This window comes from Ranitomeya imitator, chromosome 5, assembly GCF_032444005.1.
Source record: "Ranitomeya imitator isolate aRanImi1 chromosome 5, aRanImi1.pri, whole genome shotgun sequence".
Lineage (NCBI taxonomy): Eukaryota > Metazoa > Chordata > Amphibia > Anura > Dendrobatidae > Ranitomeya > Ranitomeya imitator.
Window position 1 is genome coordinate 199,675,319 of NC_091286.1, and position 27,802 is coordinate 199,703,120.

Here is a 27,802-nt window from a genome sequence, read left to right on the forward strand (position 1 = left end):
AAGCGTTTTTTGATCCAAGCGTGCAAAAGTCATCCATCCATGTCAAGGTGCACCGAAATATGGATGGTCCTCATCACTAATGTTCTAACTATCCATGTGCCAAACCATGCCTCACATGAATGGGGACTAGAAGGAATGTCATGTGTAGCTTGCAATTAAAACCTTGTCTGGGAAAGATGTGTTTCGTTACTAGAGTTTAGGTACTTTAGCTTTGTCCTAGGTGAGTCAAAACAGTGAGCTCAGACCCCCTCAGTAGGACATACTACTCTCTTTTGAGCCAGGCAGGTCTGTGACCACTTCATTGAGTGAGTCAGACCAACCAACAAAGACTTCTTGGTTTGGCGAAGACACAAGACTTCTGGAGCAGTTCTATAATTTCCAGTCAGAATGTTTCCTTTGGAAGAGGCCTCTCTGCTTCGTGTGTTCTGCAAGTAGTCCAGGTAGCCCTAGGTTTTTGTGATGGGAGATAGCTCCCTTCTGATTCAAAATTTTAGCAGGGACTTTTCCTCTAATATCAGAAGCAGAATACTGCCTCACTCAGTATTTTTCACCTTTCAGTGAGGCCTGTTGATGGGTTACCTCTTTAGGGTATGTGCACACGTCAGGATTTCTTGCAGAAATTTTCCTGTCAAAAACCGGTCATTTCTGCAAGAAATCTGCATGCGTTTTTACCGCGATTTTACCGCATTTTTGGTGCGTTTTTGGTGCGTTTTTTTCCCAAGTGCATAGAATTGCGGGAAAAACGCAGAAAATCCACAAAAATAATGAACATGCTCATTTTTTTTTACCGCAATGCGTTTTTTTCGTGGAAAAAAACGCATCCATGTGCACAAAACATGCAGAATGCATTCTAAATTATAGAATGCATAATGTATGCGTTTTTAATTAGTTTTTATAGCGAAAAAACGCGAAAAAATCTGAATGTGTGCACATAGCCTTAGGCTTCTACAGCCAGTAACAATTCTTTGTCGCATCTTAGACTACAGATTAGATACATCAGGATTGACACTTTCAGAAACCCTAGGGTTAGGTCACCTCGTTTCCACTTGACTATCTGACCTATCTAATGGGTTTCATTTTCAGGGAGTTCCCAGATTCTCAGGTCTCGCGAATGCACCATTCCTGGGTAGGGTGCCATTTTAAAGGCATGGAGTGCCCGTTGAAGCCTCCCTTTTGAGGTGGGTTTCTTAGTTGTGTGGTTCAGCCTTCATGCAATCTCTGTCTCCAAGGTAATCTCCACCTTATCTTAATCTATCCTTCCTAGAGTTCCTGGGTTAGAGAATATGAGCATTATTTCCATCAACTTACTTTCTGTTGTGGTGTGCCAGCCAGATCAGTCCCATTCGAGGCTTAAAGCAGGTTGTTCAGACAATCAACTTTTGCTATATTGCCTATACCTTCAGGGCATTTGGAGTTGTTAGGTTCCAAAAGGTCTCCCAGGATGCCTACCTCCATTTGTAGAGTTTTCAGCAGGTGACAAGTTTAGGGTGACGTTCAAGGCCCTTCCATATTCCAGGGGAATATTCGTTTTCCCTACCTGGGCAAGGATCTTTTTCTTTTTTTTTGCCCCATTTCGGACTTTGATTTCCTGCTATAGACATAAGGATGAATGGATCTCGGGGAGATCAAAACATCCAACACCGCGGAGACACCATCACGTGTTTCGCAACGCAGTGATCCAGAACACTGCCCCCGTCCCTTATGGGAAATACTCAAATGCATGTAGAAAAGCCGCGGAGACACCATCACGTGTTTCTCAACGCAAGCAATAAATAGCCAGGTCTTTCACCGGGAAGGAACAACCACGGGAAGGGCAGCATCTATAAAGGAAAACCACCTATGCCAAAACATGGTATCCATCCACAGACAGCTGTTTCGGGGTATTTGCCCCTCATCAGTGTGGATAGGAAACTGGCTATTAGGAGCAGTGCCTAGTAAAAGGACTATAAACATAAGGATGAATGACCTCGGGGAGATCAAAACATCCAACACCGCAGAGACACCATCACGTGTTTCTCAACGCAGTGATCCAGAACACTGCCCCCATCCCTTATGGGAAATATGCAAATGCATGTAGAAAAGCCGCGGAGACACCATCACGTGTTTCTCAATGCAAGCAATAAATAGCTTGCATAGTAGGAAACTAGCTATTAGGAGCAGTGCCTGCTGTCCTCATGGCTCTTCAGGTTGGGGCCAGAATTTTTGTTCTTTGTTACAGATACCCTTGTACCACCCATAGGCTCCAGATAAAGCTTTCCCAGGGTCTCCTCTTTCACCTGACTTCTCGGTTGTTTATTTTCACATTCAGGCTGCATTTCTGAAGGCTTCAAGTCTTCCTGATTAGTTTGATCTGAATAGGATCGGGGCGCAAAGGCCTTAGACGCCATGTTTCGACCATTGCAATTGGAAGGCCAGGGCATGGCAATCTCATGAGTTTCATACAGACTGATCAGAGTGTTAAACTGAGAAACTCTTGTTCAGGTTAGTACATTTGTGCTTAGCAACAGATCATTGTTTAGGTCTTTCTGTTCAGCTATGGTATTGTAATACCGAAAAAAAAATATCCCTAAATCCTAAAAGAAAAAGACAAAAAAAGTGGTGCCCCTTGGTGTAGACTTAAAGGGACTCGGTCACCTGAATTTGGAGGGAACAATTTTCAGCCATAGAGGCGGGGTTTTCGGGTGTTTGATTCACCCTTTCCTTACCCGCTGGCTGCAATATTGGATTGAAGTTCATTCTCTGTCCTCCATAGTACACACCTGCGCAAGGCAAGATTGCACTTGAGAATGGGAGCGATATGACATCTTCATGATCCTTGACCTGTGATGAAGTTAAAATAGAGAATAAATGTTTAAATTCACATGGCAAGGACAGAATATCAATAATCATTAAAACTGATGGAGTAAGACAAGCATCTCCTATTTCTAATACCAAAATGTAAAATAGGGTTTAAAAGGGGATGGGGAGGGGTCAGTGAGTGATATTATTGGGTGAATGATTATATAGTAACTAAACATCAGGGAGAAGCTGACAAACTGCTGATGATGTTGTGTTAAGCGTAGAAATGTAGTGAGGAAGCTGATTGCTGAAATAAGTGTCTGATCAGAGCAAAGGAGATCTAGACTGTGACTGCACAAGTGATGGTTGCTATGGTAATAAGGAAGCTTGCAGCACAGCCAGCAGGAGTCCCATAAGAGTGGCATATGTGTAAGCCAATGGAAGAGCAGTGAAAGTGGAGCTATAAGAACCTGAGGAAATAGGGAGGAAAAAATACAAAACGTCACCTTAGTTTAGTGTAAGCTAAGTAGGCTGTGTTTGGTGTCATTTTATGAAATATTTAACCCCTTAGGCCTCTTTCACACTTCCGTCGTTGAGCTCCCGTCGAAATCCATCAATTTTTTGAAAATACAGGATCCAGCAAATTTTTCTGCTGGATCCTGTTTTTTCCCACAGACTTGTATTAGTGACGGATGACCATCCTTTTCATCCGTCGTGCAGTGGATGCGTCGGAAAATTGCTGTCCGTCGGGCGGGGACAACGCACAGAGGAACGTTTTTTCTGTACGTTGCAAAATCGCTCAGCGACGGATCCTGCGCTGCTCGTCGTTGGCTATAATGGAAGCCTATGGACGCAGGATCCGTCGATGACTGTCAAAAGCAGGAATCCAGCGACGGGTTCCGTCTTTTGAAACTGAGCATGCGTGGAAGAATTTCCAGTCAGGGAAATTCTCTCTCGCTCGCTCGCTCTTTCTCTCTTTTTACTATTGATGCTGCCTATGCAGCATCAATAGTAACAAGATATAATGTTTAAAAAAAAAATCGCAATATTCTCACCTTCCGGTGTCCCGCGCAGCGTTACCGATGCTCCCGGCAGCTGGCGTTCTCAGTAATGCATTGTGAAATGACCCAATGACGTTGTGGTCTCGAGAGACAGCTACGTCATCAGAGGTCATAGCACGCAAGGCATTACTGGGAACGCCAGTTGCCGGGAGCATCGCTAGCATCGGTAAAGCTGCGCTGGACACTGGAAGGTAAAAAAAAACCGCAATATTCTTATTATTTTTAACCTGGGTTGTGTTGTGTATGCGTGTTGTGTATGCGGTTTTCCGCTGCGAAGACGCGTGCACAACAGGTGCACATAGCCTCCTTGGGTCCGTCAGAAAAAGGGCCCAGTGCACCCGTTTTTTACAATCTGCACAGGATCCGTCATTTCAACATTTTGACGGATCCTGTGCAGATTGTAAAAATGGAAGTGTGAAAGAGGCCTTAGTGACAGCCAATTTTGTGCTTAAAGGGACTCTGTCATCTGAATTTGGCGGGACTGGTTTTGGGTCATATGGGCGGAGTTTTCAGGTGTTTGATTCACCCTTTCCTTACCCGCTGGCTGCATGCTGGCTGCAATATTGGATTAAAGTTCATTCTCTGTCCTCCGTAGTACATGTCTGCGCAAAGCAATCTTGCCTTGTGCAGGCATGTACTACGGAGGACATAGAATGAACTTCAATCATATCGGGGTAGCTGAGACCCCGGAGAAATTCTGATGCTGGGAGGCGCTATACAGTCAAACCTCAGCGCCGTTAAAAAGCGACACTGTGGTTTAAAGGGAACCTGTCACCCCCCTCAGGCTATTGTAACTAAAAGAGCCACCTTGTGCTGCACAAATGTTGCATTCTGACAAGGTGGCTCTTTTAGTTATGATTCCTGCACTCTGAAATAAACATTTATAAAATGTTCCCCCTCAGCCGTCACTCCGGGCCTGTGCGCGCCGGGCGCCGCCGCCTCTTGCTGCATTATAGTCCCCGGCGCCTGCGCTGTAAGTACGAAGGGCAGCGCAACTGCGCATTCCCGAAAAATAAAAACTTAATGCACAGGCGCCGGGGACGATAATTCTGCAAGAGGAGCCGGCGCGCACAGGCCCGGAGTGACGGCTGTACTGCGTCTGATTAGGAAGGAAAGTCCCGCCTATGGGACGGTTTCACGGTATGAGGGAGCACATTTTATAAACGTTTATTTCTGCGTGTGCAGGCATCATAACTAAAAGAGCCACCTTGTCAGATTGCAGCATTTGTGCTGCACAAGGTGGCTCTTTTAGTTACAAATGCCTGAGGGGGGTGACAGGTACCCTTAACTGCCGCCGTTAAACGGCATATCGGCAGTCGTTACAGTGTTAAATCATATTCCAAGGCACATTAAAGGATCTATAGCAGAGGTCTCAAACTGCATTCCTCGAGGGCCGCAAACCATGCGTGTTTTCAAGATTTCCTTAGCATTGCACAAGGTGCTCGAATCATTATGTGTGTAGGTGATTAAATTATCACCTGTGCAATACAAGGAAGTCCTGAAAACATGACCTGTTTGCGGCCCTGGAGCAATGCAGTTTGAGACCTCTGGTCTATAGTGACTTATAGGATGCTTCCAACAGGGTGGCGTTATAGTGTTCTAGTCCTCATCGTGGGGATTTCCTAGCAACCAGGCAACCCCCACATGTACGTATGCTGGCTAACAGATGTAAATCATTCAGCTGCGGCATTAAAAACTAAAACTCCGAGCACTAAAAAATTCTCGGAGAACCCCCAAGTATGCTTGAGAAATGTCGAGTAACGAATATATTCGCTCATCACCAGTTAATAGCTCTGGAATGCATCAACATACTCCAGTGATTCTGAGACTGTTTTTTTTTTTGTGACATATTGTACTTCATGTTTGTGGTAAATTTTAGTCGATATGATTTGTTTGTTTTTAAAAAATGTTTTGTTTTGTTTTTAAATAAAAATGTTGCGATTTTCAAACTTTATACATTTTTATGCTCTTAAACCAGATAGTTATACCACACAAAATAGTTAATAAATAACACTTTCCACATATCTAATTTACATCTGCATCTTTTTTAAACATTTTTTTTTGTTAGGAAGTTAGAAGGGTTAAAAGAATATCAGCATTTTCTCACGTTTCCATAGAGATTTACAAAACCATTTTTTTAATAATATAACTCAATGAAATATTTGAAAACCAACAAAACCATTTTTTAGGGTCCTCATCACATTTGAACTGACTTTGAGGGGCCTATCTGACAGAAAAAATTAACAAACAAAAAGTGACACCAATTTGAAAACTGCACTCCTCAAAGTGCTCAAAACCACATTCAATATGTTTATTAACACTTCACATGAATTAAAACAATGTGGAAGGAAAAAGAAACCATTAAACCAGGGCTGTGGAGTCGGAGTTAGTTTTGGTTGGAGTCGGAGTCGGTAGAAATGTACCGACTCCAGCTTTAAAAAAAATGTATTAATATTTCATAATTGAACTTTCATATGAATTTTATAAATGTTACTCAAATATATATGTTCTATCAAACTATGAACAACAGTGATAAGCAGTTCTGCTGGAGATAGAGACATTTCTTACTTGTGTGTCACTGTTCTCCACTGCCCTTATCTAATCTTATACTTGGTTAACCTCATGCTGCCCCAACCTCTCTACTTACTATGTATGAAAATGAAAGTGAAAATGTGTTGCAAATTCTTAGTAGTAAAGCTCCTCCTCTAGACTAGATGTTTGGTATGCGTCTTCCAAGCATCTAACAGCTGCTACTCAGAAGAGGAAGACTGTAAGAAGTATTATCCTTTCAACAAACTTTGCATGTTAACTGTGAGTACATGAGGAATAACAGTATTACTGACCACTATATCAGTTGTACGACCTGGCAATAATTTTGTACAATTGTTTTTAGGAAAAACTATTGTCATTTGGATTGTGAATGCAGAATTAAAAACCTGAGAATGTCAAAGAAGCGTCACATTAAATCAGCTGTATTTGAACATTTCACCATCACTCAAGATAGAAAACATTATGTCTGTCAGTGTATGACAAATGATCCAGACGAAAACAAATGCTGTGAAGCCAAGATCAGTGCATATTCAGGCAAAGATAAAAATGCTCCTACCAGAGCTTCTAATCTAAAGAGACATTTACAGCGCTTTCATCCAGAAGTACTGAAAGCAGTGGATGAGAGACTGCATCCAAACCAATGAACCAGTGTCCAGCTCTTCCAGCCAAACAAAGGAGCAGAGAACTTTGCAGCCATCAGTTGCAAGATATTTTGTCAGTGACAAAGTTACTGTGACAATGACAGTAGATACATTTCAAAATCAGATCATAGAGCTTGTTGTAAAGGATAGTGTGCCTATTTCATTATTTTCACGACCAGCTTTTATGTGTCTGAATGGGGAAATGGCCCGCAAGCTTGGTGTTTCTCTGGAGAGAGAGAGTATTAGAAAATTAGTAATCGAAGAAGCTTTTAAACAAAAGGAAGAACTTAAAAAACTCTCAAGGGATTCTTTCTGTTTCCTAAAATGGATGCCTGCACACATCACAGAGTGAACTATTTTGCCATCAATGTCCGATTTGTTTGTGACAAAAATGAAATAGTTACCAAGACATTGGCAGTAAAAGACACCAAAGCTCTTCACACCAGTGAGTTTATCCAGGTCTTGGTGGAAAAGGTTCTGCAAGACTATGAACTTAAAGGGAACCTGTCACCTGAATTGCCGGGACTGGTTTTGGGTCATATGGGCGGAGTTTTCGGGTGTTTGGTTCACCCTTTCCTTACCCGCTGGCTGCATGCTGGCCGAAATATTGGATTGAAGATTGCCTTGCGCAGGCGTGTACTACGGAGGACAGAGAATGAACTTCAATCCAATATTGATATCCAATCAAATATGATAAGTACTATTAAGCTAATGAATGAGAGTAATGATGGTGACCAGCAGCTAGAAGAACATTATGGGTCCACAGACAAAGAACTGTTTGAAGTAGAGGAACACAGTATTGTAACTGAGGAGCAAACTGAAGTTGCTTCAGATGAACAGCAACATGATAGTTTAGATGATCTTGTTGAAACTGTCAATACGTTCTTTCATTCATCACATGCGCTGTGTTGTGCATACGCTACAGCTGGCTATAAGAGACAGTCTGCAAGAAGGACATGCTGCTGCACTGATTGGCAAGGTGAGAAAATTGGCTACTGTTGCCAGAACCCCTAAAGTTGACTCAATTTTGAAGAGACGTGCTGGAAAAGGGGCAATTATTGATCAAGCCACACGATGGGGCAGTACTTACTTAATGATTCAGCGCTTGGTTGAACTAAAAACCTTTCTTGTAGACATGGCTAACCCTCAAATGACGCTAAATGAAAGTCAGTGGAATCAGGTGACTGAGCTGGAAAAATTGCTAGAGCACCCATTTACAGTGACTAAAAAATTACAAGCAGAGGACTTAACTCCAGGTATTTTCTTAAAGGAGTGGAAGAACCTGATGTTTCGCCTGTCCCAGAGAGGAGGGTTAATTGCAAGTGGCATTGCTACATCAATGAAACGGAGAGAGGAGCTACTATTACAAAATAACATTCGATTCTTCTAGATGATCAACAGCTAACTAAAGGAAAAGAAGCTCTGTTTGAAATAGCAGTAAGGATGAAAGAGTTGCAGAACAGTCAGGAGGAACAAGAAGAATTTGGTCGTCCTGCCACATCTTCACCCTCATCAACTGATGAAGAATTTAATTTCGAAAAATATTTGGATCACAAGGACCGTGCAAAGCGTTCTCGCATAGAATAGTCATCCCCATCAAAGAACACAGCCAGTACATTTCAGCAGAATTTTTCATGTGCACTAAAAGAAATTGAGAAATTTGACCGTTCATCAAAAATAACAGTGCAACAAGCGATTCCTCTGTATCCTGACATTGTCAAAGATGTTGCCCGAGTGGTTACTGCTTTGCCACCAACCCAAGTTAGTGTAGAGAGTTTGTTCTCTGCTCTCAAAATAATTAGATCAGATTTGAGGGCATCCATGAAGGAGGATCTGACAGAGGCAATACTTTTTCTGAGGACAAATTTATAGATTTCTTCTTATTAACTGCATAACAGTGTTTATTGCATATTTACTTAACAAGAGTTTAGAAAAGTTTATAAAAGTTATTTGCTATATTCTAATTGAATTCTAATAAATATAGTTTTTGCTCTAAGTGGTCTGATTACTTATATAATGGTGAGAAACTGAATAAGCACGATGTTAATATTTGACAACAGTAAATTTTTTGTTACGAAATGGCCATTTATGAAGGAGCCGGAGTCGGAACCTGATAAAATCCAGGAGTCGGAGTCGCAACTGTGGCTTACCGACTCCACAGCCCTGCATTAAACTATTTCCAACAAAATGTTTTCCTTAGCTCCAAAATTTTCATTTTCACAATGGTACGCAGTAGAAACTGCATAACAAATTGTGTGGTCCATTTTCTCCCGAGTACCCTGATACCACATATGTGGGGGAAAACTACTGTTTGAGCGCACAAAGACAGAAAAAGGAAAACGGGCATATTGAACCAATATAAAACAAGTAAATGTTTATTAAATACAAAGATAAAAAAATACACAAATACAAGAAACAGATAAGCCAGAAAATACAAAAACAGTATGTGAAGCAGCCAGGAAAAGCACTACACCACACAGTAAAGAGTACCAAAACACAATGGCAATATAAAATGCTATTTATATGTTTAATGCATATAATATCCAACTGAAAAATTAGCACAAGTGGAAATGAGAGACTGATGAAAAAAAAGTTATACTCAAAAATACAGCATTGTAACTAAAATAGACAGTGACTAACAAATAGAGTCTGGTAACTCACGAATAAGCAGTGGGAGAGCACAAGGGTGGCTCTCGCCTGTCACTCTCCCATGGGACAAGGTGATCTTGTGTCTGGCACCCTCCTCTCTCCCTAACTGGTTATCCTCCTTGTGCCTTAATGAGAAAATTGCTTTCTTTACTTATGCGCTCCACTTCTCTTCTCCCTGAGAGGTTCTTTCACAATAGCTGTGCAGCCCTACCTATCTCTCTCGTATCTCCGTTAAAATGTTTGGATGCCTTGTCATCCCGGTAGGCCTTAGCAGAGTTCTCACTGCCAATGATCTCTGGTTTTGATTTGCCTTTGCAGAAGATTGGGCTAAGCCAGGGCATCAACTGCTAGGCTTGGCTCAATATTAGCCTCTTGTGTCGTGTTCCTCTTCGCATCTTTTTTTCTATCCTATAGGGTTGAATCTTAGTCTTCAGTCAACATCTTTGAAGAGCTCTTACCTTTTGCATCAGCAGACACAAGTCTTGGCAGAAGGATGCTGTAAGCATCAGTTGCTCGGGTGGAACATGAAGGTTCACTATTCTTCTAAAATATTCATTTTCCCACCCTAGGGACTACTTTGAGGGGTGCATGGTTTCCTGTGTCTCCTAATAAAGCATCCGAGTAAAGAGGATTTTTGGTTCTCACTGTAAAATCTTTCTTGTAACCCTCTTTGTGCGACACATCATTCTCCTTTGTTTGGGTAGTCTTTGGTTTGGTTATCCAGGCAGGAGAAATTGTTGCCTGTTGATTAAGAGCTGAGTTGTTGTTTTTTTTAAAGATGTATACTTAACCCCTTAGTGACGGAGCCAAATTTTTGAAATGACCAGTGTCACTTTCTGTGGTAATAACTCTGAAACGCTTTAACAAATCCTAGTGATTTTGAGATTTGTTTTTTCATGAAACATTATACTTTATGATAATGGTAAATTTAGGTCAATATGTTTTGTGTTTACCGTATATACTCAAGTATAAGCCGAGAATTTCAGGCTGAAATTGACCCTCTCGGCTTATACACAAGTCATTCCCAGGGGTCGGCAGGGGAGGGCGAGTGGCAGCTGTCTAATCATACTCGCCTGCTCCTGGCGCGGTCCCTGCAGGTTCCTGGTTCTCCAGACGGTGACAGCTTCTTCCTGTATTGAGCGGTCACATTGTGTCACATTGCGCGATATTCACCTGTCTGTCATTCCACCGTTGGGCGCCGCTCTGTCTTCCGCGCCCTCTGCAGTGACGCTCAGGTCAGAGGGCGCGATGACGTGATTAGGGTGCGCGCTGCCCTCTGCCTGAACAGTCAGTGCAGAGGACGCGGAAGACACAGCGGCGCTCGGCGGAGGAACGGGGAAAGGTGACTATAGCAAGTGCCGGGGGCCTGAGCGATGAGAGTTGAGTATGTCTTTTTTTTTCTTTAATCGCAGCAACAGCATATGGGGCATAATAGTCTATGGAGCATCTTATGGGGCCATGTGCAGCATTATATAGGGCAAATATCTCTATGTAGTATCCTATGGGGCCATAATCAGCATTTGTGTAGCATTATATGGGGCAAATGTCTCAATGGAGCATCTTATGTGGCCATAATCAACATTTGTGCAGCATTGTATGGGGCATATTTTAATATGGAGCATCTTATGGGGCCCATCATGAACGGTATGGAGCATTATATGGGGCTCCTGATTCAATATGGATATTCAAAAACACTTAACCTACTGATGTCTCAATTCATTTTACTTTTATTGGTATCTATTTTTATTTTTGACATTTACCAGTAGCTGCTGCATTTTCCACCCTAGGCTTATACTCAAATCATTAAGTTTTCCCAGTTTTTTGTGGCAAAATTAGGGGTCTCGGCTTATACTCAGGTCGGCTTATACTCAAGTATATGCAGTATTTATAAAAAATATCAGAAATTTGAGAAAAAATGTTAAAAAATTAGCAATTTTCAAACTTTGAATGAGTATCCCTTTAATCCAGATAGTCATACCACAGCAAAACATTAATAAATAACATTTCTCTCATGTCTGCTTTACATCAGCACCATTTGTAAGATGTTCTTTTATTTTGTTAGCATTTTAGGAGGTTTAAAAATGTAGCAATAATTTTTCATTTTTTCAAGGAAATGTACAAAATTTATTTTTTTAGGGACCTATCCATGTTTGAAGTGACATTAGGGGTCCCAAATATTGGGAAACCCCCCAAAGTTATACCATTTTAAAAACAGCACCCCTGACATATTGAAAACTGCTGTCTGGTAGTTTATTAACCCATCAGGTGATTTTCAGGAATTAATGCAAAGTGGCATGACAGAAATGTATTTTTACCACCTAAATGCCGCTAAGTTCTGAACAGATTACTACAGCCGTCAGACTCTAAAGCCACTATTTGGTCATGAATTTCCATGGCAAATGTCAGGACCACACAATCATGATCTGAGGGCACCAATTGGGATAGAAAGGAAGCCCCCACACTCCGCTAACCATTTATATGATGTAGTCACTATTGACAGCAGCATCTAAGGGGTTAAACAGATTTGAACAGTGCAAACAGTGATCCAGCAAGTTGTTGGCTATAGTGGACAGCCAACAGCTGCTGGATTGTCACCTGTATGAGGATGCTATTCTCTTTTATTCCTGGTCAGTTAAAAGTCAGTTATTGGCAGTCCTTAAAGGGTTAATGTCAACCTCCTTGTGGCAGTAAACTTCACCCATGGTTTATTGGGTCCTCCAATGAAGGCTACGCGAGAGATTTTACCGTGAGTACTAAAAATCCTTTTTGTTTGCCTTTTTGAGGCCTATGCCAACGTTGCAGTATATGTCAGGAAAAGATTCCAACATATACTGTAGGCTAAGCTCACAGACGCAAAGACAATAAGACTTGCTGCATTACAACCATGCATTAGTAAATCTCAATAGATTGCAGTTATTAAACTTACATGGCTCAATGTCCTAAGTGGCCTGTTTCACATGCTGTTCTATGAATCATTTCATTGGGCTTATTACTGCTGCAATGCTGGACTATCCCTAGAATGCCCAGAGGAGCGTGTGATGCAGGCTGTACATACCCTGTTTGGTGCCAACTCAGGAGAATAGACAGCTGTGAATCACCAGGGCTTTCTCTCCGGTAACTACAGCAAAAATAGATAGTGCGCCACTGATCTAGGCACTAAATGTTCTCATACTTGTGTAGCTACCCTTCTCTTCCGCCCTGCTCTGACAATGGGGCATCACTGGTGGCGTCATATTGATTAAGAGCTGTCTTTCCGCTACCTAAATGCTAGGAGCTAGCTGTTGTAATCTACATGTAACGCTCTATCAACATGACATAACATAACATGAAGTAGGAAAATCGCTGCCAATAGGGATCGTCGCACCTCAGGACAGGCAGGTAGTTAGTACCTGTCGACAACAGCTTCACTAAATAGCTAAAAAAAAGTCCAGGATAACTCTTTTTTTAACCCCTTTACCCCCAAGGGTGGTTTGCACGTTAATGACCAGGCCAATTTTTACAATTCTGACCACTGTCCCTTTATGAGGTTATAACTCCGAAACGCTTCAACGGATCCTGGTGATTCTGACATTGTTTTCTCGTGACATATTGTACTTCATGATAGTGGTAAAATTTCTTTGATAGTACCTGCGTTTATTTGTGAAAAAAACGGAAATTTGGCGAAAATTTTGAAAATTTCGCAATTTTCAAACTTTGAATTTTTATGCAATTAAATCACAGAGATATGTCACACAAAATACTTAATAAGTAACATTTCCCACATGTCTCCTTTACATCAGCATAATTTTGGAACCAATTTTTTTTTTTGTTAGGGAGTTATAAGGGTTAAAAGTTGACCAGCAATTTCTCATTTTTACAACACCATTTTTTTTTAGGGACCACGTCTCATTTGAAGTCATTTTGAGGGGTCTATATGATAGAAAATGCCCAAGTGTGACACCATTCTAAAAACTGCACCCCTCAAGGTGCTCAAAACCACATTCAAGAAGTTTATTAACCCTTCAGGTGTTTAATAGGAATTTTTGGAATGTTTAAATAAAAATGAACATTTAACTTTTTTACACAAAAAATTTACTTCAGCTCCAATTTGTTTTATTTTACCAAGGGTAACAGGAGAAATTGGACCCAAAATGTTGTTGTCCAATTTGTCCTGAGTACGCTGATACCCCATATGTGGCAGTAAACCACTGTTTGGGCGCATGGGAGAGCTCGGAAGGGAAGGAGCGCTATTTGACTTTTCAATGCAAAATTGACAGGAATTGAGATGGGACGCCATGTTGCGTTTGGAGAGCCACTGATGTGCCTAAACATTGAAACCCCCCACAAGTGACACCATTTTGGAAAGTAGACCCCCTAAGGAACTTATCTGGATGTGTGGTGAGCACTTTGACCCACCAAGTGCTTCACAGAAGTTTATAATGCAGAGCCGTAAAAATAAAAAATCATATTTTTTCACAAAAATTATATTTTTGCCCCCAATTTTTTATTTTTCCAAGGGTAAGAGAAGAAATTGGACCTCAAAAGTTGTTGTCCAATTTGTCCTGAGTACGCTGATACCCCATATGTGGCAGTAAACCACTGTTTGGGCGCATGGGAGAGCTCGGAAGGGAAGGAGCGCAGTTTGACTTTTCAATGCAAAATTGACAGAAATTGAGATGGGACGCCATGTTGCGTTTGGAGAGCCACTGATGTGCCTAAACATTGAAACCCCCCACAAGTGACACCATTTTGGAAAGTAGACCCCCTAAGGAACTTATCTAGAGGTGTGGTGAGCACTTTGACCCACCAAGTGCTTCACAGAAGTTTATAATGCAGAACCGTAAAAATAAAAAATCATATTTTTTCACAAAAATTATATTTTTGCCCCCAATTTTTTATTTTTCCAAGGGTAAGAGAAGAAATTGGACCTCAAAAGTTGTTGTCCAATTTGTCCCGAGTACGCTGATACCCCATATGTGGCAGTAAACCACTGTTTGGGCGCATGGGAGAGCTCGGAAGGGAAGGAGCGCCGTTTGACTTTTCAATGCAAAATTGACAGGAATTGAGATGGGACGCCATGTTGCGTTTGGAGAGCCACTGATGTGCCTAAACATTGAAACCCCCCACAAGTGACACCATTTTGGAAAGTAGACCCCCTAAGGAACTTATCTGGATGTGTGGTGAGCACTTTGACCCACCAAGGGCTTCACAGAAGTTTATAATGCAGAGCCATAAAAATAAAACAAAATTTTTTTCCCACAAAAATTATTTTTTAGCCCCCAGTTTTGTATTTTCCCTAGGGTAACAGGAGAAATTGGACCCCAAAAGTTGTTGTCCAATTTGTCCTGAGTACGCTGATACCCCATATGTGGGGGGGAACCACCGTTTGGGCGCATGGGAGGGTTCGGAAGGGAAGGAGCGCCATTTGGAATGCAGACTTAGATGGAATGGTCTGCAGGCGTCACATTGCGTTTGCAGAGCCCCTAATGTACCTAAACAGTAGAAACCCCCCACAAGTGACACCATTTTGGAAAGTAGACCCCCTAAGGAACTCATCTTGATGTGTTGTAAGAGCTTTGAACCCCCAAGTATTTCACTACAGTTTATAACGCAGAGCCATGCAAATAAAAAATATTTTTTTTTCCACAAAAATTATATTTTAGCCCCCAGTTTTGTATTTTTCCAAGGTTAGCAGGAGAAATTGGACCCTAAATGTTGTTGTCCAATTTGTCCTGAGTACGCTGATACCCGATATGTGGGGGGGAACCACCGTTTGGGCGCATGGGAGGGCTCGGAAGGGAAGGAGCATCATTTGGAATGCAGACTTAGATGGATTGGTCTGCAGGCGTCACATTGCGTTTGCAGAGCCCCTAATGTACCTAAACAGTAGAAACCCCCCACAAGTGACCCCATATTGGAAACTAGACCCCTCAATGAACTTATCTAGATGTGTTGTGAGAACTTTGAACCCCCAAGTGTTTCACTACAGTTTATAACGCAGAGCCGTGAAAATAAAAAATCTTTTTGTTTTCCCACAAAAATTATTTTTTAGCCCCCAGTTTTGTATTTTCCCAAGGGTAACAGGAGAAATTGGTCCACAAAAGTTGTTGTCCAATTTGTCCTGAGTACGCTGATACCCCATATGTTGGGGTAAACCCCTGTTTGGGCACACAGGAGAGCTCGGAAGGGAAGGAGCACTGTTTTACTTTTTCAACGCAGAATTGGCTGGAATTGAGATCGGACGCCATGTCGTGTTTGGAGAGCCCCTGATGTGCCGAAACAGTGGAAACCCCCCAATTATAACTGAAACCCTAATCTAAACACACCCCTAACCCTAATTCCAACGGTAACCCTAACCACACCTCTAACCCTGACACACCCCTAACCCTAATCCCAACCCTATTCCCAACTGTAAATGTAATCTAAACCCTAACCCTAACTTTAGCCCCAACCCTAACTGTAGCCCCAACCCTAACCCTAACCCTAATCCTAGCCCTAACCCTAGCCCTAACCCTAACCCTAATCCTAGCCCTAGCCCTAACCCTAGCCCTAACCCTAGCCCTAACCCTAACCCTAGCCCTAACCCTAGCCCTAACCCTAACCCTAGCCCTAACCCTAGCCCTAACCCTAGCCCTAACCCTAGCCCTAACCCTAGCCCTAATGGGAAAATGGAAATAAATACATTTTTTTTTATTTTTCCCTAACTAAGGGGGTGATGAAGGGGGGTTTGATTTACTTTTATAGCGGGTTTTTTAGCGGATTTTTATGATTGGCAGCCGTCACACACTGAAAGACCCTTTTTATTGCAAAAAATATTTTTTGCGATACCACATTTTGAGAGCTATAATTTTTCCATATTTTGGTCCACAGAGTCATGTGAGGTCTTGTTTTTTGCGGGACGAGTTGACGTTTTTATTGAAAACATTTTTGGGCACGTGACATTTTTTTATCGCTTTTTATTCCGATTTTTGTGAGGAAGAATGACCAAAAGCCAGCTATTCATGAATTTCTATTGGGGGAGGCGTTTATACCGTTCCGCGTTTGGTAAAATTGATAAATCAGTTTTATTCTTCGGGTCAGTACGATTACAGCGATACCTCATTTATATCATTTTTTTATGGTTTTGTGCTTTTATACGATAAAAACTATTTTACAGAAAAAATAATTATTTTTGCATCGCTTTATTCTCAGGACTATAACTTTTTTATTTTTTTGCTGATGATGCTGTATGGCGGCTCTTTTTTTGCGGGACAATATGACGCTTTCAGCGGTACCATGGTTATTTATATCTGTCCTTTTGATCGCGTGTTATTCCACTTTTTGTTCGGCGGTATGATAATAAAGCGTTTTTTGCCTCGTTTTTTTTTTTTTTTCTTACGGTGTTTACTGAAGGGGTTAACTAGTGGGACAGTTTTATAGGTCGGGTCGTTACGGACGCGGCGATACTAAATATGTGTACTTTTATTGGTTTTTTTTTTTTATTTAGATGAAGAAATGTATTTATGGGAATAATATTTTTTTTTTTTTTTCATTATTTTGGAATATTTTTTTTTTATTTTTTTTACACATTTGGAAAAATTTTTTTTTACTTTTTTACTTTGTCCCAGGGGGGGACATCACAGATCAGTGATCTGACAGTTTGCACAGCACTCTGTCAGATCACTGATCTGACATGCAGCGCTGCAGGCTTCACAGTGCCTGCTCTAAGCAGGCTCTGTGAAGCCACCTCCCTTCCTGCAGGACCCGGATCCGCGGCCATCTTGGATCCGGGGCTCGAGCAGGGAGGGAGGTGAGGAGACCCTCGCAGCAACGCGATCACATCGCGTTGCTGCGGGGGGCTCAGGGAAGCCCGCAGGGAGCCCCCTCCCTGCGCGGTGCTTCCCTGCACCGCCGGCACATCGCGATCATCTTTGATCGCGGTGTGCCAGGGGTTAATGTGCCGGGGGCGGTCCGTGACCGCTCCTGGCACATAGTGCCGGATGTCAGCTGCGATAAGCAGCTGACACCCGGCCGCGATCGGCCGCGCTCCCCCCGTGAGCGCGGCCGATCGGCTATGACGTACTATCCCGTCCAGGGTCAGATAAGCCCAGGGCACCTCGACGGGATAGTACGTCTAAGGTCACAGAGGGGTTAAAGAAAATCTGTTATCATGTTTTGTTGTGTAATCCAACAGTAGTATGAGGAAGGGACAAAGACCCTGTTTCCAGCGATGTATCTCTGAGTTTACTCGGTGCAGCACTTATGATGGTTATTTTTATGCTGCAGTCATTGCAGAGCTATATAGTGACAGAAAGTGCCGAGGGCATAGTTGGACTATGTTGCCTGAGACCTGTAGTGAACTCCTGCTGATAAAACACCAATTGTATTGAAACAGCAAAACACAGCCCAGTAAGTGACACATCATTGTAATTGCTGTTCTCAGATTACATAGCAAAAATCTAATGACCGCTTATGTAAAAATATCTCTACTATATAAAGTAGAATTATAAGATTTATATAAATTGATGAATCAGAGCCACAGACATTTTATTTTAGACTTCTCAAAATATACACAGTGTTTACGCATTTTCTGGCATAACAACCTTTGAAAAAAAAGCTACATTTTTCTTCAGTTGGATTTCTAAAAAAAATTGTTGTGAGTTTTTGGTGTTTCACAACAGTTTAGGGCAGTTCAACATAAATGGGTGGTGCTGGGAAGGAGACAGGGCATGGCTAGACCTGTCCTTCAACAGTTGCTGCATTTGTGGCAAGGTCACTGATCACCTTCTCCAAATTCATTAGACAAGGCTTCATTTATACCTTGAGTTCCTGATGCCTGATTACCTCTACTTATGTCCCCTCGTGATCAATCTTCCTGTTATCTGCTCTTGAACCCCTTCACGCCGCAGCCCATTTTTCTTTTTTCGTTTCCATTTTTTCCTCCCAGAGCCGTAACTTTTATATTTCTGTCCGCATAGACATATGAGAGCTTGTTTTTTGCAGGACGAGTATTACTTTTGAATGACACAGTTCATTTCACCATGTAGTGTGCTCGAAAATTTGGGAAAAAGTGCTGGGAAATTGTGAGAAAAAAAACCCACATTTCTGACATTTTTTTTTTTTTGGAATTGTTTTTACAGTGTACATTGTGGTAATCATATGCAATATGATTCTCCTCATCAATACAATACCAAACATGTCCAGTTTTTTTTTTATTGTTTTAGTGGTGAAAAAGATCTGATGTTTAATAATTTTGGAGATGTCGCCTTTTTCCGAGACCTGTAACATTTTTTTATTTTTCATCCGATGGAGCTGTATCATAGCTTATTTTTTGCGAGCAAGACGGTGTTTTTTGTACCATTTTGGGATATATGTGACGTTTTGATTGCTTGTTACATAATTTTTTTGTGGAATTGTGGTGGCCAAAGAACACCGTAATTTTGGCGTTGTTGAATTTTTTCTGTTTACAGGGTTCACCAATCTGGTTAATTGTTTTTATATTTTGCTCAGACTTTTCTGAATGCAGCAATATGTGTATTCTTTTAATATCTTTATTTTCACGGGGGGGGGGGAAAGAGGTGTGATTCGAACTTTTATATTATTTTTTTCATATTTTTTAGCACTTTTTTTCACTGATTTTGTTTCAAAGGAGTTCCGTAATTAGTCATGGGGGTCATCAGCTGACCCCGGCTGTGATGACAGCCCATCGGCAACTCATGATCACATCACTGGCACATCGTAGGTTGGAAGTAAAGATGCATACGTTGGTGTGAGTTAAATGTTGCTGTCAGAGATTGATTAGTGGCAGGTCCTGTCTGTAATACATAGCCATCGCCTGCCAGGTATGGGGTGGACTCGCTGCGTAAGCCTGCGCCATACACACGCTTCCGACTTGCGCCATATATATGCGGCGTGTGTCGTGAAAGGGTTAAGCTGAAGTTAGTCCTTTCATTTAGGTTGTGGGGAGGACAACCCTATACCAAGTACTCTGAAAACCAGGTCCCTTGCACTAGTTTTTATTAATTTCTTCCTGCTTCATTTTGTAGATCTAAATTGCTTCCAGTTTGAGGCTCACATCCAAACTCCCGCTGTAGCCATAATGCAATGCTGTGGATGTTGATTTGGTCCAAAAGATGTTGCTATGATAAGGAGGAATTGCTATAATACTGGAGGGCAACATTATCATGACAATACGAAACCAACAGAGAAGCTGCAACGGTCACATTGCGCAAAAAATATTATTGTACAGCTTCCACGTTTCTCATCACTGAATGGACGCTATTTTTGAAGTTTTTCTTTAACCTTTGACACATTGTAATGATCCATATCTTAAAAAAACAATTTATTTAATGTTGGAAACACGGCAAAATTATAATTCATAGTGTATTTTTGTAGGTAACTGTTGCAAAGAAGAAAATGTCTGCAGAGATATTTATGAACCCTGATTTCTTAAAAGAATTTATTGAATTATACCGATCTTTTCCTTGCTTGTGGAAAGTGAAATGCGCTGATTATTCCAACAGACAGAAAAAAGCCGAAGCATATGAAACACTGGTAAATCTTTGTAAGACTGTTTGCCCCGCGGCGACTGTAGAACTTGTTAAACATAAAATTTCAAATTTAAGAACAGTGTTCAAAAGGCAACTAAAGAAAATGGAGTCTTCAAGAACATCTGGTGCATCCGATGATGACGTGTATATACCACGCTTATGGTACTTTGACCTTCTCAAATTTACAATTGATCAGGACGAGCAAATACAGTGTGTATTCAACTACCCTGAGACATATGATGAGCGGCCAGAGGAGGAAAACACAGATGACAGCCTAGAGAGTGCTGGGGAAAATACAAACATAGCCCAGGTATGACATTGCTGAATTTTGTCACAGAACATTAGGGTAATCTGTGTCCTGTACGAACTGTACTTTAGGGATCAGTTGAGATGAACAATTTGATTTAGCTATCTCACGCATGGTCAGTCACTCTGTAGGCTGGATCAATGCTGGCTACGTGACAGCTTGCTATTACAGTTACCAGACCACAAAGAGTTGTTGGCAGTCATTTTCCAGCTGTCATCCAGCATTTTCAGTACTGACTGCTTCCATTTGAATAGCTTAGTGTTGATATTGAAATTGTGTTTATCCCATATACTTAATAATCGCCCTTTAATAACACTTTCTGCTCTTTTGCTGTGGGTACAGTTTTCTGAAACAACATAAGCCAGATATCTGTATTGCACAATACTTAAGCATGCTTTTATTATCCACTTTTTGTTATGGATGCGTTCACTTACTGTATTGACTATTACATCATGTTTACAGCACTACATTTATTCTTTGTAAACTGCCCTGGACTAAATATAATGGGGCTCCTTTCCCAACCTGCCACATTTTGTCTCTAGTTAGCATCTGCTTTACAGGTGCATCTCACAAAATTAGAATATCATCAAAAAGTTAATTTATTTCAGTCTTTCAATACAAAAAGTGAAACTCATATATTATATAAAGTCATTACAAACAGAGTGATGTATTTCAAGTGTTTATTTCTGTTAATGTTGATGATTATGGCTTACAGCCAATGAAAACCCAAAAGTCATTATCTCAGTAAGTTAGAATCCTTTATAACACCAGCTTGAAAAATGATTTTAAAATCCGAAATGTTGTCCTACTGAAATGTATATTCAGAAAATGCACTCAATATTTGGTCGAGGCTCCTTTTACATCAATTACTGCATCAGTGCGGGGTGGCATGGAGGCGATCAGTCTGTGGCAGTGCTGAGGTGTTATGGAAGCCCAGGTTGCTTTGATAGCAGCCTTCAGCTTACCTGCATTCTTGGGTCTGGTGTCTCTCATCCTCTTGACAAAAACAATACCCCATAGATTCTCTATGGGGTTAAGGTCAGGCGAGTTTGCTGGCCAATCAACCACAGTAATACTGTTGTTTTTAAACCAGGTATTGGTACTTTTGGCAGTGTGGACAGGTGCCAAGTCCTGCTGTAGAATGTAATTTCCATCTCCAAAAAGCTTGTCGGCTGAGGGAAGCATGAAGTGCTCTAATATTTCCTGATAGACAGCTGCGCTGACTTTGGTCTTGATAAAACACAATGGACTTACACCAGCAGATTACATGGATCCCCAAACCATCACTGATTGTGGAAACTTCACACTAGACCTCAAGCAGGAGTGTCTGTCTCTCCACTCTTCCTCCAGACTCTGGGACCTTGATTTTCAAGGTCTAGTGTGAAGTATCCACAATCAGAGATGGTTTCGGGAGCCATGTCATCTGCTGGTGTAGGTCCACTGTGTTTTATCAAGACCAAGGTCAGCTCAGCCGTCTACCAGGAAATTTTTCAGCACTTCATGCTTCTCTCTGACGACAAGCTTTTTGAAGATGGAAATTTCATTCTGCAGCAGGACTTGGTACTTTTGGCAGTGTGGACAGGTGCCAATACCTGATTAAAAAACAACAGTATCACTGTGCTTGATTGGCCAGCAAACTCGCCTGACTTTAACCCCATACAGAATCTATGGGGTATTGTCAAGAGGACGATGAGAGACACCAGACCCAACAATGCAGACGAGCTTAAGGCTACTATCAAAGCAACCTGGGCTTCCATAACACCTCAGCAGTGTCATAGACTGATGGCCTCCATGACACGCCGCATTGGTGTAGTAATTGATGCAAAAGGAGCCCCAACCAAGTATTGAGTGCATTTACTGAACATACATTTCAGTAGGCCAACATTTCGGATGTTAAAATCATTTTTTCAAGCAGGTGTTATAAAGTATTCTATTTTACTTAGATAATGACTTTTGGGTTTTCCTTAGCTGTAAGCCATAATCATCAACATTAACAGAAATGCACACTTGAAATATATCTCTCTGTAATGACTATATAATTTGTGAGTTTCACTTTTTGTATTGAAGAACTGAAATAAATTAACTTTTTGGTGATATTCTAATTTTGTGAGATGCACCTGTATATGCTGAAACTGACAATTAGTTGCTACTACAGTTCCTCTTTTCAAAGAGGTAAATCCTTCCTAAGGGTATGTGCACACGTTGCGGATTTGCCGCTGCGGATTCGCAGCAGTTTTCCATCCGGTTTACAGTACTGTGTAAACCTATGGAAAACAAAATCTGCAGTGCACATGCTGTGGAAAATTCAGCACGGAAACGCTGTGTTGTATTTTCCGCAGCATGTAAATTATTTGTGCGGATTCAGCAGCGGTTTACACCTACTCCTCAATAGGAATCCGCAGGTGTTAAAACGCAGGTGAAATCCGCACAAAACCCGCTGGAAATCCACAGATTTTTCAAAAATTGAGCGGAAAAATCCACACAGAAATCCGCAACGTGGGCACATAGCCTTATAGTATCATCCTATTGGTGAAAAGGGTGTGAACAATCTGCAACACTGACTTTATGTGGGTTACAATTATTTGGTAAAACAGACATTTCAGGAGATGTTATAGGTCTTTTATAAATCCACTAGCTTGCAGGAAAACGTCTGATTGTATTTGGTTTACTTGTTCATTCATCTCAGACTGCTATGAAGTCTAAGGCTATGTGCACACATATTCTAGGTCCGCTGCGGATTTACCGCGGTTTTTCTGCGGTTTTCACTGTGGTTTTACAACTACGGTTTTTCATAGGGGCAGTTGAATCCGCAGAAAGAAGTGACATGCTGCGGAATATAAACCGCTGCGTTTCCGCCCGTTTTTTTCCGCAGCATGGGCACAGCGTTTTTGGTTTCCCATAGGTTTACATTGAACTGTAAACTCATGGGAAACTGCTGCGGATCCGCAGCTGCGGAAACGCTGCGGATCCGCAGCAAAATCCGCATCGTGTGCACATAGCCTTATTCTGCTACTGCAGAGTTTTCTGATGCAACATATTTGCCTCTAATTAAACCAGATCACTGAATAGACCAGGCTGCTAAAGATACTGCTTAATAAATTCAGACCTCAGAGCAGGCCGCTAAATAAATTGTGACCACCAGACCAATCCGCTAAATAAATTCAGACCCACTGACTAGGTTATATGAATGTTGTACAAATTCCAGATCCCTATGTCAATTCTGATCCAAAACGTGACTATTTAAAATATACAGACTAGTCCAAGAAAATGGATATGGACCATAGGCCAGAATAAATGCAGATCCCACACGATACCCATAAAACCTACAGATTCCCTAACCTACTGCAGACACCAGATCCCTAAGACTGTGACAAAACTGCAATATTCTTCTAACCTTTGAGGAAAGTTGGGCACTGGGTAGCTGCCTAAATTGCCCATGCTTGTTTGTTGTGCTGTGCTTATATAGCGCCATCATATTCCACAGCGCTTACAGACATTTTCATCACTATCTCCATTGGGGCTCACAATCTAAGGCCACATTCACACGTTGCTTTTTATTCTGCGGGTTCTCCCGCAGCGGATTTGATAAATCTGCAGGGCAAACCCGCTGCGGTTATCCCTGCAGATTTATCGCGGTTTGTCCTGTGGGTTCCGCTGCGGGATTTACCCCTACTATTGATGCTGCATATGCAGCAATATGCAGCATCAATAGTAGTGTTAAAAATAATAAAATAATGATATACTCACCCTCCGACGTCCCGATCTCCTCGGCGCTGCAGGCGGCGGTCCGGTTCCAAAGATGCTGTGCTACCAGGACCTTCGGTGACGTCACGGTCATGTGACCGCGACGTCACCGAAGGTCCTGGTCGCATAGCAAACCTGAGACCGGACGGCCGCGTGCAGCGCTGAGACTTCAGAGGTGAGTATAACATTATTTTTTATTTTAAATTCTTTTTTTTAATACAAATATGGTTCCCGGGGCCTGGAGGAGAGTCTCCTCTCCTCCACCCCGGGTATAACCCGCACATTATCCGCTTACTTCCCGCATAGTGTGCACAGCCCCATGCGGGAAGTAAGCGGATCAATGCACTTCTATGGGTGCAGAATCGCTGCGATTCAGAACAAAGAAGTGACATGGTCCTTCTTTTTTTCCGCAGCAATTCTGCGCTGTTTTTTTCGGGTTTTTCCGCATCATGTGCACTGCGGTTTCTGTTTTCCATAGGGTAACATTGTACTGTACCCTGCATGGAAAACAGCTGCGGACCCGCAGCGGCAAAATCGCAGCGGTTCCGCAGTAAAAACCGCATAGTGTGAACATGGCCTAAGTCCTTAGAGTTTGGGAGGAAACGAGTAACCAGAGGAAACCCATGCAAACACGGAGAACATACAAACTCCTTGGAGATGATGTCCTTGGGATATGAAACCAGGACCACAGCGCTGCAATTGCCAGCGCAAATTACCAAGCCATGAAGGATATGCCTGTATAATTGTAAGCAGATAATTGCAAATACAGGTCCTTCTCAAAAAATTAGCATATAGTGTTAAATTTCATTATTTACCATAATGTAATGATTACAATATAACTTTCATATATTATAGATTCATTATCCACCAACTGAAATTTGTCAGGTCTTTTATTGTTTTAATACTGATGATTTTGGCATACAACTCCTGATAACCCAAAAAACCTGTCTCAATAAATTAGCATATTTCACCCATCCAATCAAATAAAAGTGTTTTTTAATAACAAACAAAAAAACCATCAAATAATAATGTTCAGTTATGCACTCAATACTTGGTCGGGAATCCTTTGGCAGAAATGACTGCTTCAATGCGGCGTGGCATGGAGGCAATCAGCCTGTGACACTGCTGAGATGTTATGGAGGCCCAGGATGCTTCAATAGCGGCCTTAAGCTCATCCAGAGTGTTGGGTCTTGCGTCTCTCAACTTTCTCTTCACAATATCCCACAGATTCTCTATGGGGTTCAGGTCAGGAGAGTTGGCAGGCCAATTGAGCACAGTAATACCATGGTCAGTAAACCATTTACCAGTGGTTTTGGCACTGTGAGCAGGTGCCAGGTCGTGCTGAAAAATGAAATCTTCATCTCCATAAAGCATTTCAGCCGATGGAAGCATGAAGTGCTCCAAAATCTCCTGATAGCTAGCTGCATTGACCCTGCCCTTGATGAAACACAGTGGACCAACACCAGCAGCTGACATGGCACCCCACACCATCACTGACTGTGGGTACTTGACACTGGACTTCAGGCATTTTGGCATTTCCTTCTCCCCAGTCTTCCTCCAGACTCTGGCACCTTGATTTCCGAATGACATGCAAAATTTGCTTTCATCAGAAAAAAGTACTTGGGACCACTTAGCAACAGTCCAGTGCTGCTTCTCTGTAGCCCAGGTCAGGCGCCTCTCCCGCTGTTTATGGTTCAAAAGTGGCTTTACCTGGGGAATGCGGCACCTGTAGCCCATTTCCTGCACACGCCTGTGCACGGTGGCTCTGGATGTTTCCACTTCTCCACAATCTTCCTCAGGGTCCGGTCTCCTCTTCTCATTGTACAGCGTTTTCTGCCACATTGTTTCCTTCCAACAGACTTACCATTGAGGTGCCTTGATACAGCACTCTGGGAACAGCCTATTTGTTGAGAAATTTCTTTCTGGGTCTTACCCTCTTGCTTGAGGGTGTCAATGATGGCCTTCTTGACATCTGTCAGGTCGCTAGTCTTACCCATGATGGGGGTTTTGAGTAATGAACCAGGCAGGGAGTTTATAAAAGCCTCAGGTATCTTTTGCATGTGTTTAGAGTTAATTAGTTGATTCAGAAGATTAGGGTAATAGGTCGTTTAGAGAACCTTTTCTTGATATGCTAATTTATTGACACAGGTTTTTTGGGTTATCAGGAGTTGTATGCCAAAATCATCAGTATTAAAACAATAAAAGACCTGACAAATTTCAGTTGGTGGATAATGAATCTATAATATATGAAAGTTTAATTGTAATCATTACATTATGGTAAATAATGAAATTTAACACTATATGCTAATTTTTTGAGAAGGACCTGTACAGATGGCCCGCAATGACTGAAATGGGGTGAACTTCACCTACATAGATGTGTGGAAGAGCGCCCACCATGCACTGTGCGTGTCATCAATAATAATGAAAAAGGTGACAAAACCTGAAATGGAGTCGTTGAACGCATGTGAAGAGAGCCGATTAACACTATTTAACCGTCGAATTGAGACATAGTAGCATAGTTTTTCTTTGCTGCAAAAGGGACACACTTTAGACATATCTTTAGGTCCTATAGTATTTCACATTATATGTACAGTGGGGCAAAAAAGTATTTAGTCAGTCAGCAATAGTGCAAGTTCCACCACTTAAAAAGATGAGAGGCGTCTGTAATTTACATCATAGGTAGACCTCAACTATGGGAGACAAACTGAGAAAAAAAAAATCCAGAAAATCACATTGTCTGTTTTTTTATCATTTTATTTGCATATTATGGTGGAAAATAAGTATTTGGTCAGAAACAAAATTTAATCTCAATACTTTGTAATATATCCTTTGTTGGCAATGACAGAGGTCAAACGTTTTCTGTAAGTCTTCACAAGGTTGCCACACACTGTTGTTGGTATGTTGGCCCATTCCTCCATGCAGATCTCCTCTAGAGCAGTGATGTTTTTGGATTTTCGCTTGGCAACACGGACTTTCAACTCCCTCCAAAGGTTTTCTATAGGGTTGAGATCTGGAGACTAGCTAGGCCACTCCTGGACCTTGAAATGCTTCTTACGAAGCCACTCCTTCGTTGCCCCGGCGGTGTGCTTTGGATCATTGTCATGTTGAAAGACCCAGCCACGTTTCATCTTCAATGCCCTTGCTGATGGAAGGAGGTTTGCACTCAAAATCTCACGATACATGGCCCCATTCATTCTTTCATGTACCCGGATCAGTCGTCCTGGCCCCTTTGCAGAGAAACAGCCCCAAAGCATGATGTTTCCACCACCATGCTTTACAGTAGGTATGGTGTTTGATGGATGCAGCTCAGTATTCTTTTTCCTCCAAACACGACAAGTTGTGTTTCTACCAAACAGTTCCAGTTTGGTTTCATCAGACCATAGGACATTCTCCCAAAACTCCTCTGGATCATCCAAATGCTCTCTAGCAAACTTCAGACGGGCCCGGACATGTACTGGCTTAAGCAGTGGGACACGTCTGGCACTGCAGGATCTGAGTCCATGGTGGCGTAGTGTGTTACTTATGGTAGGCCTTGTTACATTGGTCCCAGCTCTCTGCAGTTCA

At 41.8% G+C, this 27,802-nt stretch overlaps 1 protein-coding gene across 2 annotated transcripts in view; it reads left to right on the forward strand.

Moving 5' to 3' along the window:
• The window catches only part of LOC138681717 (uncharacterized), a 74,178-nt gene that overhangs the window by 35,981 nt on the left and 10,395 nt on the right, over positions 1 to 27,802 (forward strand). The window contains exon 3 of one of the 2 annotated variants that reach the window (XM_069769501.1): positions 20,033 to 20,497. In XM_069769501.1, coding sequence (XP_069625602.1) covers positions 20,033 to 20,497 — 465 coding nt within the window. The remainder of the gene's footprint in view (positions 1 to 20,032; positions 20,498 to 27,802) is intronic. The other variant, XM_069769502.1, reaches the window with a different exon arrangement.